The sequence below is a fragment of the Perca fluviatilis genome, chromosome 3 (genome assembly GCF_010015445.1).
Source record: "Perca fluviatilis chromosome 3, GENO_Pfluv_1.0, whole genome shotgun sequence".
Taxonomy (NCBI): domain Eukaryota; kingdom Metazoa; phylum Chordata; class Actinopteri; order Perciformes; family Percidae; genus Perca; species Perca fluviatilis.
The window spans coordinates 15,524,020-15,546,370 of record NC_053114.1 but is presented as its reverse complement, the minus strand read 5'-3'; the positions used below and the strand labels follow the sequence as shown (position 1 = coordinate 15,546,370).

Sequence of the window (22,351 nt, the reverse complement as noted above, 5' to 3'; positions counted from 1 at the left end):
TGCTATTCATGTTGAAACGGTGTGGAGACTTGAAAATTGCCATACATCAGTAGGTACCCATGTAACAACTATTGTATGTTTGCTTCATACGTGGACCGTGTCTCCTGGTTGTTTCCCACTGACAGAAACATGTCTCTCTAGCACTGATTGGACTCTTAAGTGCAGGGTGCCGTCTTGAAAGGTAGAGGAAGTGCATCAGTGTGCAAGATGATGGCCGCAAGATCAACAGAGGTAGCAGAGTTAATGCTAGCAAGCTTAGTTGTTACACCGTTGGCTTACGAAACCCCATTACCTATAGGTTAGACTCTGTTATTTTATATGGTTATATAAAGATAGTTAAAATAGTTAAGTTTCTGTATACAGTAGGAAGAATATTGACCATTCATGGATATTCATGCCAACACAGTTGCTGTTACACAATCAGTTTCCCCAGAAATTCTTTAATGTGTGGGGTGATTCAGAATATCTTGCTAGAAAAATAGCAGATGATGAAGAAGGCATCCTAAACAAAATTCTGTGGAAGTCCAAAGAAAACAAATGTCATTTTAATTCACATCACTTCATACCAAAATGTATCTTATTTTTTTTATATAAACTCTGTGTCATAAAATGGCACAGAGTCAAAGCCACAGACAGTGGTGATCTACAGGACGTTTAATGGCTCACACAGACGGTAAGAACACAGAATAGCCCGCTTGTAGTAGCTCCAGCACCTCCAGCAGACACCTAACGGTCATCTTGCACCTCGTCTCCTCCAAAACGGAGTTCTGATATATCTGTGCAAAGTTGAATGGGTTATGGTAGATGCAATAATGAAAATAAACAAGTCCTTTCAACAATCGCATGTTTAAATGTTGCGACTAGCAACTTTATCTCCAGGAGATTTATCAACAGTGTTGCATCATGAATGGAATTGAATGGTGTTAGGATTGCTGAGATTAACAAATGCATACACTGTATACATCTATGCATAGAAAACACATTTATACAATAATTATAATGCAATTTCTTCTACAGGTATATGCGATCAATAGCTTTCCTTTGTACAGTCAGTGGCAGTTTGTTTGTTTGGTGTGTTTTCATCTACGGTATGTTGATTTGATTTTAATAAAGTGTTTATAAGTTTATATTTTTACAAAGTTTTCTTACATACTGGCAAACGGGCTGGAGTACGATGGCGTATTAGGGCCATTGTAGGGAAAACTGTTTTTATTGGGGAGCTGGGGTAGGGGGGTAATATTCCGTGATTAAAGTAATACATTTACGAGAGAGAAAAACATTTTTCTTTTCAAAGAACCACATTGCTTCAGGATCACTGCAGATGCCGGGGCTTACCATGTACTATGCCTGCAGTTGATGACCTTGTCATAATTTATTGCAATAAATACTAGTGATTTTAGCCCAGAATCACCATATTATCATAAGCATTCTGACTTGTTCTGAGACATTGCTGTGAATTTGGCTGTTTTGGGTAGGTTTTGCTACCTTGCAGGCGCTTGAAAGGGTTCTTTTTTTAACATGTACAGTACAGGCCAAAAGTTTGGACACACCTTCTCATTCAATGCGTTTCCTTTTTATTTTCATGACTATTTACATTGTAGATTCTCACTGAAGGCATCAAAACTATGAATGAACACATATGGAATTATGTACTTAACAAAAAAGTGTGAAATAACTGAAAACATGTCTTATATTTTAGATTCTTCAAAGTAGCCACCCTTTGCTTTTTTTATTAATAAGGGACAAAATTCCACTAATTAACCCTGACAAAGCACACCTGTGAAATGAAAACCATTTCAGGTGACTACCTCATGAAGCTCATTGAGAGAACACCAAGGGTTTGCAGAGTTATCAAAAAAAGCAAAGGGTGGCTACTTTGAGGAATCTAAAATATAAGACATGTTTTCAGTTTTTTCACACTTTTTTTGTTAAGTACATAATTCCATATGTGTTAATTCATAGTTGTGATGCCTTCAGTGAGAATCTACAATGTAAATAGTCATAGAAACACATTGAATGAGAAGGTGTGTCCAAACTTTTGGCCTGTACTGTAAATATCAACACTGGCGTTCTGTGGTGCCATTATTACTGTTATTCCTTTCCTTGTCTCTACAGCCATGTGAAGGCAGCAGGTATCTGTTTCCTCTGCAACACGATACGGGATCCGTCCCAAGTCCCAGACAATAACTTTTCCTCCCTGGAAAACAATCTAAAGGATTCCCAAACTGTCAGTGCGTCATGACGGGGAGAGCTCCTTTGGTGAATGTGATAAGCCATGATCGCCACAGCCTCTAATGCACCCACCTATGCCCCTTTTTCTGATCCCACCCTGTGCCCAAGTGTTCCACTCGTGCACCAAGGAAGCCTGGTGACAAAATGACCAGATGTGTTTTTGGCACACTCCCCATGCCTGATCTGGCTCTGCTGCTGGTTAATAGTTACCATACCATAACACCTGAAAGTGGGTGGACCCCCCCCACATTCCTGACCCAGTGTCCGGAACTACAACGCAATGGACAGATAAGGATGTCCCTGGTTACATCTTCTCGAAATATAACCCCCTTCCCCCGGCTCCATAATTATAATTTTTTTTTTCCTCCAATTGCCCTAATACGCTGTTGTACTGGAAAGTAAATTTCAGAAACCATTAAAATAATTTAGATTCATATAGACAAGCAGTCCTATTTGCTCCCTGCAGATATAAAAGTACAATGTTTTAAACATACTGTAAATGAAAGCTTTGATTATTACAACCTTTTAAACAGAAATGAGCTTGAAGTTCACGTAAATAAATTAGATTTGTTGAAATTTATTGTCGCCTATTGTCATTGGCAAGAATTTGAAGAGCTGGGTGCGCGAATATGAAGATTTTACAATTTACTGATATCCCACTGCATAATTGTTATGGTCCTCTACCCATCTCTTGTTGCCCATTGGGACTAACTTTAAAGTTTTCGAAGTTTGCTTTAAATAAGGGGGACACACGGACAATCAGAGTGGCTATGGATACAAAATGGAAGCAAGAAAGAGCAGTTAATACAACACAATGTGCTTTTTTGATGTGGTGTTCTTCTTTGCTGCTGTATTCCATTAGAGAAGACAATACAAGTAAAGTGAATTGGTAAAGCATAATTCATGCATTAGTTTTTAACCAGAGAAACTCCCCAGCCGGAAGAGTTTTTCACTTTGATTCTTCCCAATGTCTTAACTGTTTTTGAAGTTAACACCCCTGTCTGCGCCACAGGTGGTCAGCTCGACCAACGGGGAGCTGAATGCAGACGATCCACTGGCCGTCCATTCCACACAGCCCATTACACCTCAGGCAGAGGTGGAAGTGGTCGACGAGGCCAAGTATGTGTCCTACACCTGCTACACCTCTCCTCCATGTCCATTTGTTGCTTTCTCTCCTTCCCGCTCTTCCTTTCTACCTCTCTCTGTCTCTCTCTTACGCCACTTTTTGCTATGCTGTTGAATTGTGACATCCCTCAGCTGTCATCCTACTACTGCCCCTCTTATCTTCTGTCTGACTGTGAGGGTTTTTGATTTTTATGCTGTTCCCTCAATTCCAACTTGAAGAAAGAAAGCCCATATATACTAACTTCTCAGTCGGAGTTAATTCAGCTTCTCCTACATGTAGCCTGCCTGAGCAGTCGACCCCAAACACAGGCCACACTGGCAGCAACTGAGGATGTTATTTTATCTTGTAGCAGCCTGACCATCTTAAAGAAATACGCCACTGTTGATCAACCTGATCATCATGTCTTTAACAGTACCAGTAATGATCATTGCAAAGCAGATTCTGTCAGTGTATCGTGGTAGCAGCCAGTTGAGATCACACCAGATTTTCCACATGGTAACTTAGTCAAATGTACAAAATTATGCACATTATTTCATCGTATCAGTCTCTCCCTGAGAGGCAAACATCGGTGGGAAAAAAAACCCACATGAAAACCCCGGGCATCCGCATTGGTTTCATTCACTTTATCTTAGCGCTGGTAGCACCAGCTAAACAGCTACTGGTGTTAGTCTTCAGCACCAGCAGCTGGAATGATGCCATGGCTGGCCACCTGCTGTACTAAAACTGAATGTCCCGAGGTTCAGCTGACTGAAAAGAGCTGAGAAGAGCTCTTCGGAGGCACAACTCGCTGCGAGAAAAAAATCTATATTAATGGAGAAAATAAGTGCCTAGCAGTTGAAAATAGAGGCTGTGGGATATTACAGGTGTGAAGAAGAGTGAGGCCGATTTTGTTTGATAAAAGTACAAACGTGAGAGGACTGAGAACTACACATGCCAAGACACTTTAAAATGGCGCTCTGTCTCTAGTCGCCAGCACGATCATACTCATGTTAAGCCAATGATTGTATTCCAAGACTCGGCTTTAATTGAGGGAGGAGACCCCCCTTGATCTGGTCCCAGTCTGCTCAGTTACCAAGCAGGACCTCAATAGTGCAGGTCAGCACAGTTATTCCCTGTTGTGAGGCTGCGGTGGAAACATGTATGATTATGGTTGAAATACTCTGCCGAAAATGTATGAATGTAAAATATTATCAAAGTGGGCCTAGTTTGGGTTGTGTGCGTTCTGGTAGGCAGATAAATGGCTTTTGCCCCCTGTAAATACTGGGTGTCAAATTATGCAAACATTTGTACACAAACAATTAAAACACTGGAATTTGTATTGGTTCTACCAAATATGTTTGTGCAACTGTGCGTTTAATTTGGAGATTGGAGATGGATCCGTTTTTCCTCTGAAAGTAGATGTCAGATTTCACACTGTAGCATTGTAATAAATGGTTATGTTTATTGCACAATATATCCAAATACATCTTGTATATGTTGACATACAAAAAAATCTATTCATGTATTTAGCTTCAGTCCCACCCTCTCCAAAAAAAATGATTGATCTCCCAGAGGTTCACTTTAATCTGCTCTCCTTTCTATTTCTGCCCAGATGACAGGCCTTCCTCCTGTTGTCTCCATTCACACAATTGATGCGCTGATTGTGTGTTTACTGCCATTCTCTTTCATACCTCGTCAGACAAGTTGATGTTTGATACAAAGACATGAAGTAATGAATGCAAATCATGCGTCTGATGCAATTCTTTAGGGAATATCAGGTTCCCGTGGTGAATTAATGCTCTTTCATCCTTTTTAATCATTAATTAGGGATGGACCGATATGGATTTTTTTTTTAGTGCCGATACCGTTTTTATTTATTTATTTATTTTTCATCAGCCTTAGCCAATGAAAAAATCGGTCTATTACTGTTATCAATCATAGACTGAAATTGGCCTCTGATTGTCAAACCATAACACAAATTGTAAACCGATTTTATTATCGGTGATCAAAACTCAATCCATGGCAACGGTCTGCTATACTTAGCAATGGTCTCTTATACAGAAATAACAGACAGTGTATTTGTGATTAACCAATCAGAATCAAGTATTCATCAAAGCCGTTTACTAAATATATATATATTATCTTGACCTCCTAAAACTTTCATTTGTTTGTGAACAGCTTGTGATCATAGAAATGAAATTGAACATTTTATTTTTGTGGTTGTGATGCTACAGTTACTTGCTGTTTACCTAGTTGATTGCTTTTGATTGGACAGCCCTACATAGGTTTCCTAGCAACTGATTTGAAGTCTTTACTAGCTAAGATTTTTAAGTTATAATGGTGCTTCCAGATTTAGTAAATCAGTAGTTATAAAGTAGTTACTAACAACTTTGAATGGACTTGTTACAGAATAGTAGTGATGTAGTTGGGTCAACTCTATCTTGCACTTATTTCCATCATTGTCCAACAACCTTTATCAAGATGGAGACGGACATTCGATGTCTGACGTTAGGAAATATTAGAAGCTAGACAACTAAATTTTTTATTTGATTCAGGAAGCAGAAAAGAACAATTTCTTAAAAAAGATTGTTAATGCACATTCTTATTGCAAATGTAGCATACATTATACAGCATATTTTGATACTGTAACATCCTCATAGCCAGGAATTCTGCAAGAAATAATTAACCCACCTTCCATCCTAAATGGGCTCCTGGACTAAATGGGCTCTTGGCATTCGATGTCTGACATTCGGCAACATTAGCAACTAGACAGTTAAATCGTATGAGCTATTGATTTTTATTTGATTCAGCAAGCAGAAAAGATTTTTTTTTTTTTTTTTAAAGATTGTTCTTATTGCAAATGTAGCGCAGCATATTTTGATACTGTAACATCCTCATAGCCAGGAATTCTGCAAGAAATAATGGTTACACTTTACTTGAAGGGATCTACATAAGAGTGACATGACACTGTCATGAAGGTGCCATAAACAAGTTCTAAACGTTTATGGCATAACGCTTCTGCCATTAAGTGTCATTCGGTTTTTATCATGACAAGTTAGTGTTATGGTTCATGTGTCACGACTGTGTCATGACAATGTCATGTGTTCATGACAGTGTCATGTCACTCTTATGTAGATACCTTCAAGTAAAGTGTTATCGAAATAATTAACCCACCTTCCATCCTAAATGGGCTCCTGGACTCTGCTAACACAGGGAAAATAGCTGCATAGTAGATGTTCTGTAACCTTTTCTGTGATCTTTTGTCCTTTTAACCTCAAACGTTCCCTCTCTGTGTCCACCGGTGTCCTGTTTGTGTGCATGTTTGTGTTGCATGTGCCCAGCCCCATCATCTTAGTCTTGCTGTATTAATCTATCTTTCTTTTCTCTTTACACTGTTTCCTCTCTCTTCTTCTGTAGCTGCGTGAAAATGCTCAACCTGTGGTGAGTCCCTCTCTGCTCGTCCACATCAGACTCATGGGACAGGGAGTGGACCAGCCTAGGCTGGGGCTCAGTGGAGTTGTTATTTACACATTTTTAAGTAGACTCTCACTGGTACAATAGTGCCATATACCCCTGAGAACATTGTCTACTATATGTGTACTATCAAGTCTCTGCCCTTTTCTACTTTTTTGTCACCACCGCCCGATGTTGTTCAGTGACAGATGAGTAAAGAATACCGTAAACCGTGCTGCCATGTGACCAGGCATACTAACTTAAAACTTGATGTCACATGAGTGCAAAAATAATATACAAGTACTTTGATATAAGTTAACTAAATCCTCTTTTTTGTACCCCTGTTACATTTGTAAGAAATCCGCAGGGACCGACAGAATCTGCAAACGAAGATTTCCCGCAGGTTTTACGCAGATTTAAAAAAACAACAACATAATTTTAACATCTCTCCACCACAAGAAGAAAAAAAAAATGTCTGCTAAATTCTGCAGAATTTCATTCTGGATCACCTCTGAAAACAAAAAACAAAAAAAATCTGTAAATTCCATTTGGGTCAGGCAATCAGATATCACTCTTTTAGCAGCACATGTTGGCTTCAGATTAAAGGTCTCTTAACTGTTGTTGCATGGTGCACCATTATTCGTTACTAATGAATTAATCTAAGAGTACCCAGTCACTGTCCTATGTCTTGATCCACAGCTTTTTTTCTTGTCTTTGTATGTTCTATCGACCATTTAGGCTCACCCTGTCTTGTGCTGTTTGTGCACTGCTCCCATTGTTTTGCATAGGAGAAATGTTGCCTTCAGAGTCACTGCAGCAGTTTGTAGTTGAGTCCCCTCTGCCATTTGTCTGTGGGAGGTGCAGAACCATGCAAACACTTGGTGGATGACAATGCATCCATCTTGTGTCCTAGTAATCAAATCTTTTGCCATCTGCAGTTCACACTATTATGATCCCAAAAACATGTATCTGCTCAGATTTGAAAGTTTGATTTGAAATTCAGCATACCAATTTGCTTTTTTTTTTTTTATTTATTTTAAGTTTGCTTCATTTGAAGCCTACCTTATCTACATATCGGTCTAATATGTCTCTGTCCGCAGGTGCTGCTGTTTCTTCAAGCGAAAACGGAAGAAGAACACGCCGAGGCACAAATGATCATCCGCCACCGGCCTGAAACGCTCCAAGGTCCGGCTCAGTTGATTGTGATTTCAGAAATCAATAAGGTCCCATTCAGAATTAAAGAGGGAGACAACTGAAAGATCTTGATTGAATTGCTCTCTGGAGGGGACCCGTTAAAATGGTTTGTTGAGATGTACAAGACGCTTGTGTCTTTTGATGGGAGTCCCTTTTCACGTTTTCTTCTTTTTTTTTTTTTTTTCCTCTTCCAAGATGTGTTGAAATGTTTTGCAGGCCAGTCGTCCAAATGGAAACCTTTTTAGTTGGAATTCTGCAGAGGATACTTTTTTTTTTATTTATTTTTTTTATTCCCGAGACACCCAGCATTTGTATTTTTCTCTCCTCGTTTTTGACTTTTTGCTCCTGTTTCCCTTCTGTGGTATTGCAAAGGAGAAGACAGATCGACCTGTGGAATCTTGCCACCTTCAGCCAGTTGCATACTATGATTTCTTTGTTTGACTCACAAAATCACGTTTTCATTTCCCCTCTGTCAAGTCCCAGTTCAAAGTGGTTTACCCGTCGTTAAGTTTGCCAAACTCATTTGGACACAAAGCCCTTTTGGTCATTCCTGACGTGGGACTGAATGTAAACCTGAACACGTGGGAAGCCAAGAGTGTAACTGCCTATCCTCAGGCACAAAGAGCATCAGTCTGCCATTTGGCCCCTGCACTTTTTTCCTCCAAAGAGGCCAACCCTGGCACTGGGACCCGGGCCTGAGAGACCAGAAGACCAGAGACGCCTCCTGCACTGTGTTCTCTGAGGATGATTTCTGCTCACGCTGCTTGGTTAAAGCACTCCCCTTAACCACGGCGCCGTTAAAACACACTACAGTCGCTTTTGACTCACATGCGGTTTTGCTCGTGTTGGCTTTGTGATCATGAGCAGCGACCTGACACTTGTACATGGGGCTGAAAAACTATATGCTATTTATGCTATTTATCTCTTGGTTACCACCAGTTTTCTTACTAGTTCTAAATCATACACACTGAATGTATGGACAGAAAGGTAAATGACTTTGGAGCATTTATATAATCTGTCATGCGCATGGGGAAGGAAATTGCAGTTAAGGAGTTAAGACCAATGTTTAAAAAAGAAAAAAAAAGAAAAAAAGTGAGGCCAAGATGAGAGGACGGGAGGGTCTTACATGTTCTTGATCTTAATGTGATGGTTAATAATGGTCTCTACACCAGTAGACACTGGAGGATGTTGCTTTGGATTGACGAGAGAAACTGGCGTGATGTGCTTTTGGAAATTAAATCCCAGCCTCTCAAACGCTGCTGTCCAATGCCTTAACCCCGACCAGTCGACCACCACATCACATTACCAGTGCGATAAACAAGTTGGCAGCATGATGGTTGTGAGGTTTGCAGTGCAATTTATTTTATTTCTTTTAGGTCACCTGTATAATAAAGGCCAAAATTGTGGACTGTTCCCCAGCTAGTGTCAGAGCAGTTAATGACTTTCCCTTGTAACACTGCGGATGTATTCCCAAGAGAGAGCAAAGCCAAATTGAAGGTTTGGTGTAATAATTTGTAAAGGTGTCCCCTGACTCTGCGTGTCCAGTTTGAAGACCCCCTGTGCTGCAAAGCGATGTTTGAATTTGGACGACTCTGCTAACACCCCCCCTCCCCCCCCCGGCCCCTCTCCTCAATGCCTAGAGAGAAAACCCAACGTCTCGGCGCGAGCTAGGGCGGATAAGTGAACATGTCCATACCATTTTTTTTATTATTATTTAGTGTCATGGAGGACTGCCTTGAAACAATATCCTCAAAATGTCACCTTGCCTATCCTCCGAACAGAGAGTGAAATGAACGTACATAGGTGTTTTATTTTTTTATTTTATATCTTGCTAATGTGAATTTTTTGAATGCAATTTTACTTTTTTTTTTTTTTTTTCATTCCAAATAGCCATGGTTTTTTACGGGGAAAGAGAGGGAAACAACAACAACAAAAAAACAAGCTCAAGACCATGACTGCACTACATTTGTTGACCCCGGCTTTCCCTGACGAGACCCTGCCTTCTTAATACTGTACTTTAAACATGCTTGTTACTTTAATTGTAGCTGCCTCGTGTGCTAGGCCTTCCCTATAGGGTGCAGGGAATACACTTTAAATTTACTTTTATCCCCGCCCACTCCTTTTTTTTGTGCCATGACACCCTCCTTCTTTCCTCTCTGCACGCACACACACACACACACTCACACACACACACATACACACACACACACACACACCAAGTCCCGGATGAATCAACTCTCAGCGGAGTGTTATATTTGCCGTTTTGTGGACCTGCTCCATCATCTTTAGAAATCCAATGTTGTAGACTTATCTCAATGAATCGGTATGTAAACCTGCTTGTTGCGTGTGTATTTACACTGTATAGCTTTTGGTTTATTCTCACCCGACATGTCGGTTACTCCGGGGTCTAAGTTATTGTGTTATTGAAAGTACTTGAATATGAAAATCTACGGGACCTTTTTTTTTTTTTTTTTTTTAAAGTTTGTTTTTATGTTTTTGGTCATTATCACAGTAATTCCACACAGGATTCGAGGGGAATGGTGGAAAAATAGGCTATTGGAATGACCGGTATTAATTTCTTTGCGATGTCTCAGTGCCTCTTGAGTGTGTTTGACAGGTTGTGAGACTCACCTGGGGGAGTCCTGTGCTAGCGGGTGTCAAATGATCGTGTGAGGGTTGAGTTGACGTTTTCACCCGGAGGAGTTGCCGTTTTAGATGTTGGTTTGCAGGTAAAAAATCACTTTTCAGTCTCTGGGAACCACTCACCGTAATGTAATCTGTTGTCGATGAAGCCCTTCATCGTTTCAGACGCCAAACCTGTGACATCGGCTGCCTGCGATTCTCCCCACGAAGCGTTAGCGACCACCCTGGCTGTTTCATCCCAGCTACCTGAGAAAAGTTGGAAAAGTATTTCTGTGTAGCGCGATGGATATCCAGACTATATAGCCTTCAACGTCCCGAATTCCCGAAAGTGCCATTCCTGAGACTACTACTAGCCCATGCCTTTTACCTGTGCCAGGTAAATATGAAGTTGAAGGTTTTGGTTTTTTTTTTTTTTACCATCACATTCCACCTTGTGTCCTTGATGTTTCCACTGTCATTTTGAAAAAATCGCAGAGCAACGTGGCTCAATTCAGTACCAGTAAGTGTTGTTAAAGAGTGTCAGGGGGTGGGGGTTTATGAATCGCTTCTGTTGGTTTCTTTCCCCTTTTTAATGTTGAAACCAACACCATTTTATCGACCAAGTTTATGATTTCAGAGTTGGATTTGTGACTGGTCATCTTTGCAACCTCTGCTTCTTCCTTAAACTGGGTCACCTAACTCTTTAGCTCCCGGCTGAAATGGTAGATATAGATATATTACTCTAATGTATTTACTTTTTACTCTCCGGGCCTCATACAGAGCGATATAGGAGTACTCTGTATGGTTTGTATCTGCATGGCTTATCTGGAGACGACAAGTGGGCGGTCTCTCGCTCGCTCTCTCGCTCTCTCTCCAGGGAATTTTCTCCCCTGTAGAGCTCATATACTGTTGGGTCAGTGAGACGTTATGGCTTCCAGTCCTCCATGTAAAACAAATAACTTTTTCATGTCTTCTCACAGCACATTCCATTTCAGTTCCCATTATTTCTGATATACTTCACTTCAGTCAGACTGGTGTTTTATAGCTTTGGTTGTGTGTAAGTCACATTCCTGTGTGTCAAAGCTGTGTAAATCAAAGCAAAGGACAGTTAAAAGTGTGAATGAATGGCTTAGGTCTTTATGGGTTCTCTGGCACTTTTTCCTTGTTGCTGTACTGTAGAATTGTCTTGGATTTACTGTATATTTTTCTTTGAGGGAGAGGTTTTAGGGTGGCATTTACTGCAATATTGTGATGATTATTTGTAAATTGTACAGCGTTCACAATTACACTCTTTCTTCTTTCTGTTGGGATATAAAATATGTATTTCTTTGATTTTTGTTTTCCTCTCAGACTGTGGAAAATCAAATTGTACAGCTCCAAGAGTTTATCCTCCCCTCAGCATTGATTTTTTTTTTCTTTTTTTTTTCTTTCAGAGCTATGATTAAGCGAAATCTTAAAACTGTAAATAAACATTGTGTTGAAATATGAATGTCACTTCAAAAATGTATTTGAATGAGTTAGTCAAGGGCTTCAAGAATGAAGGACCCACATTTCTGCTTTTTATGGTTTCATATTTTTAATTTACAGAAAGATAAAGGTCCTTTTATCTGAGATACCTATTTTTTTTGTTATTTGTTTTTTTCCCTTGGATTCATAAAATACAATGTGTCACATGAACCTTATAAAATCACTTTTTATTCCCTCCACACCTAAAGGGAAACTCCAGTTTGCACCCTTTTTTATGTAAAATAAATGATCTCTCCACCTCGTGTGAATGTCTTTTTTTTTTTTTTAGATAGGTATTAATTGCTGCAGATACTGTATTCCGACTTTAATTACAATTGCAAATCTACACAGTCGATAAATCCATCTAGTTTACACTAATTTCAGCATAGACAAATTTTGTCTTCATGGATGCTCAGTGCCTGTGTCAGGATTTCAGTCTGACCCTTTGGAATTCTTAGATGTTTTCAGGGTGAATGAAAGATGTGATTTGAATTGTTTGGGGGCAGTATTTACACTTCAGAGAGGAGGGGGCTTTTAGCAGGGTTTGCGGGATAACCTGATTATTCTCAGATTTTTCTCTCTTCACTTTTATTAGGAACAACATAACATTATCATAGTTAATATAAATATGTACAGCAAATGTTGCACTCATGAGTTGTCACAGATGATGGTGAGATTGTGCATGCCTCTATGCAATGTTCCCTTGTCACAGGTTGCATACAGTATGTCAGTGAGTTGTGATATTTTTTTTATTTAAATATTTTTTAGAGGCCGGATGAGGTCTAACTATCCAGTCTTTCACAGTAAAAAAAAAAAAAAATGCTGGCCCACAGGTTGAAAACTGTTGATGCAAGTAAGTAAAAATAAATATTGGGATAAAAATGTACTACGTAATTTCACTAAATCTCGTTTCCAAAAGCATCTTAAAGCTAAGATGATCTTAGTCCCGTGGAATTGCATTTCACCAGTTTTTTTAAATTCTAGCAAATTTGCAGATTGTAGATACTTTATACAAAGGAGCGTGGTCACGTTTTTCAGAGGTGGGTAGTGAGTAATAGGATTTAATTCAGTGCATTGTATAGGATTGGCTGCTCGTCTTTTTGGGGTCCACCAAAAATGTTCCACTACATGTTACATGTCAGAGTATTGTACATTTCCTACAACACTTACTGTATTTAACAGTTGTACTTAATTGTTTCTTTGCAGAATAAGACTTAAATTCATTATTATATTCTAAAAATATTTTTTTTTTAAACAGATACAGCTATATTGGTTAACTTATTGTATAGTAAGTACTGTATGTAAATAGCCTAGTAACAAAAAGGCGGTGAAAAAAAATGACAAGGCAACACATGCATGCAGTGTTGTACTTAAACTTACAGTACAGTAGGCCTACTGTCTCAAGCAAAGAGACACAGTGGTGTTAGTAGCAGCAAAGTCAGCAATATACTGTATATATAAAATACATATAAGCAGGCTACAGTATATGTCAGAGTATGTACAATCTAGTACATACTAATCTACAGCATACACCAGAATATGATTAAATAGTTATACTTACTGTACATTCAATGATGGTGTACGTAAAATGGTTTAAGCAGGGATTATGCTTGTAAGTGATTTTTCATTCTGACATTTCTTCTTTTACTTATGTAAAGGATGTAAGGACTTGATCCACCATTGATATTTTTTATTTTTATTGATACAAATACCCAAAACATCATGGTATGACAATACAATTTCCCATACAAAAAAGACACGTACAACAAAAAACAAATCACATACAAAACAAAACAAAGAGGAAAACTGTTCAGGATTTCCAGACTGTGTAGAGGAGACAAAGAAGCCGATCATTTTTTTTGGGTTATTTTTAATGATATTAAGTGATTTAAGGACCAAATCTATTTCTAACTTAAATACCTGGAAGGAAGGCTGTCCCTTTTGCCATTTCTGTTTATTAAACATTTATTTTATTCTTGTTTTAAAAAACTTAGCTTGCAAAACAAAAAAAGTTCACTACATATTCTAAAATGTTATTATCAGGATTATCATAATAAAAAAAAGAGAGAGTAAGGTGGATCAAAGTGACTATTTAAGTCACTGAGAAATGTTTTAGTTTTCTCACGTTCAAAAAATAGGTGTGATAATGTTTCATCCATATCACCACGGAAGGAACAAACACTACTCATGTCTGAATATTTCATATGTCAAGAACCTCCTTCGTCTTTCTCCATGTCCACCTGTTACCTCCCGCCGGTAGGCGTCGCTGCTGGCCGCGGTGGTGATGTGTGACAATGGTCGAAATCCGAAACTATAAACTTCCTGTATGAACATCCGGGGCCTCTCTTCCACCGGTCCGAGTCAACATGGTGGGTAACGCAGAGAACACTTCACCTCACCTGCCCTCACAATCCTTTTCAATCCTCACTGTCTGTCCGTCCATCAAGCGGTTACAAGCATCACTCTGCACACAAACGGCACAACGTTATATAAACGCTGGAATAGATGGCACTTTATTGGAGTTGAATATATGTAAACACGGGCTAAAATGTTCGCAGGTTACTGGCAACCAAATGGTCAAAAACATAACCGGAATATCACCTGTACAAAATTCTTTATATGAAGTATCTACCGGTTTATAATATTCTCTGCTTTTCAAATGTCACCTGACTTTGTCGTTGTTGCTTACAGAGGAAAGCATTGCCTTCTCAACGGCCAGTGTAACCGTCGTTATAGGGGACTGAAGTTTTAAATGATAGTAAGGATATAGCTACGTTACAAGTTACGTTATTATTTCAGGATTATTTTTTTTTTACTGGAAGTATCCTTTCAAAACCAATAGCTTGAACTCTTAATGACAGTTTGACTTTATCTTAAAAATTGTGTCTATATGGTGCTATGACTTGGTGGTCAGCGCAATGGCAGGGTACACTAAAAAGTGTGCCTTCATTTTCTGATATTAAGTGATTAAATTGCTCTTAATATGCATTTTTCTTAGCGTTTAAACGGATTTGAGGACACTTGCAGGCACCCTTAGTACCAAGACTACAGTAAAATGCCCTCTGCAGTACAGTTGACTTCAGTACAGTGACTTCCTGTGAGAAAGTTAATAGATTTGGTGGAAATGCACCGCTTTCAATTCAGGCTGTTGATATTTACTTTAGATATTACAGTTGGTGGCAAATTAAACTTTGTTAGTCTGTCTGCCAAAAGAGGCAGAGATAGTGATAGTTAATGACTACAAAACAATTGATTAGTAAGGTGTCGCCAGAGACGGTATAGAGGATCTTTGGTATTGCAAAATTATTTCTGAAATACCATTCCAGCTGAAAATATTCCCAGTTTGACCAAATATGTGCAGTCCAGTTAAATAAATATCAGCTAGACAACTACACATGTGACTTTCCGCCACATAATATATTCTTCTGGAATGTTTTGTTACTGTATTTCTCTTTCCTATGTCCAGACCTTTCAATCCGCCCACTCCACAAATTCTGTCTGATATCAGGCAACATATTTCTTAGTTGTATGAACACTGAAGCATCTCTGTTTGGTTTCTCTTCAGGGGCGAGTCAGGACCAAGACAGTCAAGAAGGCCGCCAGGGTCATCATTGAGAAATACTACACACGCCTGGGCAGTGACTTCCACACCAACAAGAGGGTGTGCGAGGAGATCGCCATTATCCCCAGCAAGCCTCTGCGCAACAAAATTGCAGGGTAACGTGGTGCCATTTCCACTGTTTGCGGTTTATTTTGGAGTGTGCATACTGCAGAAACATGCACTCCTGCTAGCTGGTCTTCCCTCTGTTGTATCTGTAACACTATACTGTATAATAACCCTCATTAATAAATGGTAAAGTTATGGTTAATTCAACTTTAGTCAATTGGCATTTCACTGTTTATTTTCACCGTTTGTGAAATTATGTTTTAATTGATGTTATTTCATCATTAGTGTAATATAAAATAATTAGTTCATACATTTAGATAAATAGTTAATACTTTGATAATGGTTGATCATTGTTTTTATAAACCATCTATCAACATTATGGCCACTATTAAGTTGCCACTAATGCTTATAATAATTAGGGAATTAAAAAGTGTTTATAAAGCATCATAAAACATTTATTTGGCCCCATTAGAGGTGCTGTAGGTAGGATTGGGAAGATCCGGGACTTAGCCCAAACAATTTGAACATCGACAACTTCTCAGTCCCTCAAAGCCCAAAACGCTCTCCTAAGCAGTTGCATTTATTGCTTTATAATAGCCATCCAAATAATGTTTATTGACAGTTTACAAACTATTTCTTAAGGTTTACAAATCATATGCTAATTATTAACAAATGTGTAATAATATGTGCAACAATAAACTGTTATACATTAAAGCATTAAATTAGTTATAATTAGTAAAAATATTAATCCTTTCATTGTTTACCACTGTTTACTACTTAACTAAAGTTTAATTTACCATTTATTAGTGATTTTTATTATTTCTATCAGTACATGATTCGTCCAGCCCAAGTGATTGTGTTTGTGTGTTTGCAGCCTGGTTCAGCTTTTTAAGTTCACCTCTAATGGAATGGTGACATTAAGGGTTCTTCAGCAGCAGCAGCATTAAACAGGCTGTTCAGGGTCAACGGAGGAGACCGCATTGCATAATGGAATATCTGTCGTCTTGGAGTACCTTTAGCAAGAGTTTATGTTGTTACTCTCATGATCTGGTTCATGGTGGACTTTATTATTAAATATTTGTCTGATTGTCACAGCAGTAGAAAGCAGTGGTGCTTGCCGTTGCTCGATCATAGCTTAATTACCCTGAAAGATTGATTTGTCACCCTAAAGCCCAGCTGCTCAGTTCTCCCCGCGACTGACACACACACACACACACACACACACACATGGTAGATGCAGAAGAAACAGGAAATGAGACAGTACGACGATGACTTCTCGCTATCGTAAGTGCAATAAAAAATGAAAGGCCTATTAGTACTTGGTCAAACTGTAAGTGAATGCGTGTCCCATGCCAGGATGGGAAATTAACTTTTAACAATGTGAACGTCAACCAGCCACTGACAAATATGTTTAAATTTGATTCATTCAATAGTAAATTATTATTTTGAGCCTTAAATCCACCAGCCGCTTTCATATTATACCAGCACCCTGAGCCTTTTTGGTAAGGTTACTTGGAACACTCCGGCCCAGAGTAGTTTCGTTATTTAAGGAGTTTGAGAGATCACTAGAAAGTGTAAATAGTTGATACAGACATGCCTTTAATCTTCATGAGCAGTGTGAATGGAAACATAGTGATTGACTTCCACTTTCAGACAGCTGTCTGAAAGTGGAAGTCAATCACTATGTTTCCATTCTGGAGGACTGCAACATCCAGCTGGATGTTGCAGTCCTCCAGATGCATCGCTCCTCCAGATGCATCGCTCACATTTTCCAGACATTCGTCCTCGTAGGTCAGCTGTCAAAATGTACTGATGTTCTCTTTGCTGTAGCCTGCGGAGCCTTCAGGGTTGAGGGCAAAATGAAGACTGAATGAAGAGAAAATGAATGATTGTAGTCTGGGGAAGTAAGTGCAGAGAAATATCAAAGTGAGTCAGCAGGCAGTACATTTCACTCAGAGGACCGTACTGCTGTAGTCTCCTGCAGCTGTTCATCCAAAATAAACATTTTACCCCACTTTTAATTAAGTTATTCTTGAAACTGAATTTTTATTTTTTTTACTGAGAAGCTATGTCCTGAAGAAACAGAGGTGCTGGCCTCTTGTTTTGCTTTATCACAGTTAGTGCGTTGCCATTATTTATGTGTTTTTATTAAAGGTCCCATGACATGCTGCTTTGTGGATGCTTTTATATAGGCCTTAGTGGTCCCCTAATACTGTATCTGAAGTCTCTTTCCCGAAATTCAGCCTTGGTGCAGAATTATAGCCACTAGAGCCAGTCCCACAATGAGCTTTCCTTAGTATGTGCCATTTCTGTGTCTGTAGCTTTAAATGCTATGGAGGAGGAGAGAGGGGGTAAGGTGGAGGGTGGGGGTGTGGCCTTGACCAACTGCCACTTTGCTGGTTTGAAAGCCATGATGACTCTTTCTCATGGGTGGGCCAAATTCTCTGGGCGGGCAAAGCAGAGAAAGGGGAGGTAACCTTGCTCCTTATGACCTCATAAGGAGAAGATTCCAGATCGGCTCATCTGAGCTTTCATTTTCTCAAAAGCAGAGCAGGATACCCAGGGCTCGGTTTACACCTATCACCATTTCTAGCCACAGGGGGACCATAGGTTAGGTTGTGTTTGCGTATTAATGTTAAAAAACCTCATAAAGTGAAATGTTCATGCCATGGGACCTTTAAAGTGAGGTCAGTCGTGTGCTTTCTCAGCAGACAACAACGAAGGCAGAGCACTTTAGTTGAATTAATCTGTTTTGGCGGTTTTTGTCCTCTCAAACTGTGGCACACCACAAAGTGATGGTTATTGCTGGGTTGATTGTTTAGTTTTTTTACGCTTTCAATTGATGTTACAAAATGCTGAATACATTGGGTTGGTTATTCTAATAGAAAGTTTTTCCTATTTTATTCATTGTTTCAGGGAACGTGAGTCACAATATTTATTTATCGATTAATCTGTGTGTAATGAACTTGAGAGCTGTTGCACAATAACCATTAGCTATTAAGTTTAGTAACAATTCCCTAGTGTTTTCGATATTGCAGCTTTTTATGACTGAATTGTTAGAAATGTCCAAGTAATGTGTTAAAATTGCTAATAAACTAAGTGGTCGATTCATTATATGTAACTGAAGAAAGAATTGGCAGTTTGTAATCCGTAACCATCTTTTCCTTGCTACAGTAAATGGCAATCATCAAAATTGTAATGCATCAAGCAAGCTCTAAATGATCAATCAGCGTCTTTTGTTGTTGACGGTTTACTTATGCTGGTATAATCATGTGCTCCTGTTTGTCTCTCAGGTATGTGACCCACCTGATGAAGCGCATTCAGCGCGGCCCAGTCCGAGGCATCTCCATCAAGCTGCAGGAGGAGGAGAGAGAGAGGAGGGACAACTACGTCCCAGAGGTCTGTTCACACGCTTTTCTCTCTTGTTTGTGACTTTGTTTCATGAGACATTAAATACATCACATACACATCTTGCCGTTTCTATCAGTCTGATAATGAATGGTGGACCCGACAGCGAGAACCCAACACCTTTTTAACTTTCCAAGTTTAATTGAACTTGTTAGAAAAGACACAATTCCGACAGCTAATATGTTTTATTTGTTTCTCTCGTCTTTCAGATTTCTGCACTGGACCAGGAGCTCATCGAGGTGGATCCAGACACAAAGGAAATGCTCAAAATGCTGGTAAGTGTAAAACACATGTATTTTGCTGCTTTTATTAGTGACAAATACTTTTTCAGTTTTTTTGTTCTAGACCTGAAGATTCTCATTACATGTTAGACATTCTGACTTTATTTATTTAGCACATTCACATATTACATTCAGATAAAACATAAGAGGTGTATTGCACAGGGAATTCCATGTGTAACTTATGACATTAATGATGGCTGTTTTTAGGTTGTTTATTGAGCCAGTTTCCACAGTGCCTTAGCGGCCACACATAATAGCAATAAGAATGCAGGTATTATTAATGTTATGAGGTTCACCTGTGTTTGACAAGTCAAAACGTCCCAGTCAGAAAAGCTTATGACATGATTCCAGTTACATAAAAGGTTCATTTGCTCACCCTTTCAGAAAGCAGAGCAGTACCTATTCTCATTTAAATATATATGAATTAAAGTGGCTAAATGTAACTTTCCGTTTGTGTTGATTCTAGCGGCTGCTTTGGACAAAAGTTGTAGTGTTTTTACCACACCTGCTGTCGTAAAGGTCTTTTCTTTACGGTGCTGTGTTGCCCACCGAGTTAGCGTTACGAGGAGGTCATACAGTTGCGATGAATGTTTTGCTCCGACAGAAAAGCATTCATTTACAATAAAAGAATAAGTTACAGATGCATCGTTGCATTTCAAGTGTTGGATATTAGTCTACTTTGGATGTCTCGTGAGCTGAACCGGGTAACGTTATCACTGTCACTTAGAGATGCACCAATTACAACTTTCTAGGCCGATTTTCATTGAGTTAGGCCAGCCGATACCGATTTTAGCCAATTCCAATTAAATTTTTTTCTAACCACTTTACAGCACACGCAAATATTTATTTTCTATCTTTTCTTTAATAGAACATTTTGCACAGAACATAGAACATTTTTTGAACAGGTAATGGATCACTATAAAATAGAACTATATCAATTACTCCTGGTGTGGGAAATTCACACACATCTAAAGTGCCATGTTAGAACCATTTCCTTCTTTTCACATCCAATATCCAACTAAAAAAATGTGATTTTGGTTTTTGGTGTCGTCCCTCCACGCCCTACTTTTTCCTTGCAGGTGTTGCATATTGCAAACTTGTTATCTTCTGCACACACACGCTGAAGAATTTCCAAACAGCTGACATGTTGCAGGTTAATTCACGAGGTTCCCGACATGTGCGAGAAGAGCGCGGACACGCACTTCACACCGCGAGCGGGCACGCGCAACACACCGTGGAAAAGTTGAGAGAGGGGGAAAAAGAGGCCGTGCTGTCGCGTCCGTGTGTGAGCGTGCGTCCATGAGAACTGTAACTCGTATAACTTATGTTGTCAGTTAATTGTAGCGTTGACCGGCATGAGTTCGGCATATGTCACACTGACCTGCCGGTCATGGCCGAGCACGTGAAAACCGGCCAATTCCGGTCACCGGCCGGTCTATCGGTGCATCTCTACTGTCACTGTGTCGCGAGCCAAAGCATTAAGAGTTTGTTGTAGCAACTAATGTAATAATAACTTAGACACAGCGCATTTCATGAAACCCACGGACGCTTTACACAAGTAACGTTACAGGGGGACAAGGGAATAGAAAATAGTAAGCCAACACAAACACGGACTAAAAGGGTCCGCGCTAAATGGAAGGGGGGGCGTAATTTAATGTCGGCTACTGACGTACAACCACATCGCGCATTTTAAAGTTATTTTATGAATGAAATAGACATATTACATACTTGAGGGCCAATTCTGGGTGGGTTTGAATAATTTACAATCCCATAATTCTCTCAATCTGTTGATAGCCCAATTGGCTCGCGTTATCGCCTCTTCACTTTCACTTTCCCTTTTAGCTTTTAGGTCTTCGTTTAATTTCCTTCTTTTCTGTTAAATGCCCTGCCCCCAGTATCAGCTATAACTACAACAGCTAACTTGTAAAATAACATTAAAATATAATTAGGCCTATATAAAGAATCTCTTGGAGCGCGGGAAAAATCAAACCCGGACAGAGGTCTTACTAAAAACTATATAAAAATAGCATTCTTGTTTGCGGTTACAGGTCATTTCAGATCATTGTATGAAAAATGACAGAGCTTCAGAAAAATTAAAACGTTACATATTGTCACTTTAAGGTATGAACTAGGGGTGGGACGAGACACTCAGCTCACGAGACGATACACGGATATTGGTGCCGGTACTTAACGATACCTTTTTCCTGTTCTTTCCCTCTGTAGTAACAAAAAAATGTATTTCAGTTGTAAAAATTATTACCATCCTATTTACTTAGAACATTTTGGTATTTTATTTTACACACTGCACAAAATAAAACCCGTCCCTACAACCTATTAAGTCCTTATAAAGTGTTACCAAAATAAATAACCATGTGCCGACTATATGTTCCTATTTATTTACCTGAATAATTCATTATTTTTCTTCCTCTTGTAGGATTTCAGTGGCCTATCCAACCTTCAAGTCACTCAGCCAACTATTGGAATGAACTTCAAAACACCAAGAGGACTGTAAAATCATGTGTAATAATCCTTCTAATAAAGAGACATAATTATTAATAAGAAGTGTTATTTTTCTTTACTTTTTACCCAGGAAGTGAATTTTTTTTTCTTTCTAAATGATACATTACAGTCGTTACATGAGCCTTCCACAAACTGGCGTCAACCAACCTTGCTCGTTGTCACCTGATAGGGTCAGTCTACCTGTGTTACCCAATACCGTGACAGACCACAGCGAAGCAGCGTCATGAATCCCACTACATTTTCACAATCACTGTCCCAGCTTCCCAGGTTTCTAAAACTTAAATTGGAACAGAAGGTATGGCTGTAATGAAAAAAATAATTTCATAATTGTATACAGACTGACATTTATGCACCAAATTGAAG

General features: G+C 39.1%; 2 protein-coding genes across 6 annotated transcripts in view; both read left to right on the top strand.

Annotated features, from left to right (window-relative positions):
• The window catches only part of csnk1g1 (casein kinase 1, gamma 1), a 41,119-nt gene extending 31,722 nt beyond the window's left edge, over nucleotides 1–9,397 (top strand). For 3 of the 5 annotated variants that reach the window (XM_039795398.1, XM_039795395.1, XM_039795396.1), the window contains 3 exons: nucleotides 3,245–3,351; nucleotides 6,755–6,778; nucleotides 7,891–9,397. In XM_039795398.1, the coding sequence (XP_039651332.1) occupies nucleotides 3,245–3,351; nucleotides 6,755–6,778; nucleotides 7,891–7,945 (186 nt within the window). In that variant the 3' untranslated portion in view covers nucleotides 7,946–9,397. The remainder of the gene's footprint in view (nucleotides 1–3,244; nucleotides 3,352–6,754; nucleotides 6,779–7,890) is intronic. The other 2 variants (XM_039795399.1, XM_039795397.1) reach the window with 1 other exon arrangement.
• Nucleotides 9,398–14,360: 4,963 nt separating this feature from the next.
• On the top strand, nucleotides 14,361–22,027 carry LOC120556400 (40S ribosomal protein S17-like). The gene is made up of 5 exons (XM_039795988.1): nucleotides 14,361–14,481; nucleotides 15,678–15,829; nucleotides 19,073–19,178; nucleotides 19,397–19,462; nucleotides 21,903–22,027. Exons 1-5 carry the CDS (start codon nucleotides 14,479–14,481, stop codon nucleotides 21,978–21,980), a joined length of 405 nt encoding a protein of 134 aa, XP_039651922.1. The 5' UTR covers nucleotides 14,361–14,478; the 3' UTR covers nucleotides 21,981–22,027.
• The last annotated feature ends 324 nt before the right edge of the window (nucleotides 22,028–22,351 follow it).

What these genes read in the sequence shown, in the direction of transcription:
- LOC120556400 (XM_039795988.1), top strand. An exon ending in GGGACAACTACGTCCCAGAG is followed by an intron (nt 19,179 to 19,396) that starts GTCTGTTCACAC and finishes CTCGTCTTTCAG; the next exon opens with ATTTCTGCACTGGACCAGGA. An exon ending in AGGAAATGCTCAAAATGCTG is followed by an intron (nt 19,463 to 21,902) that starts GTAAGTGTAAAA and finishes TTCCTCTTGTAG; the next exon opens with GATTTCAGTGGCCTATCCAA.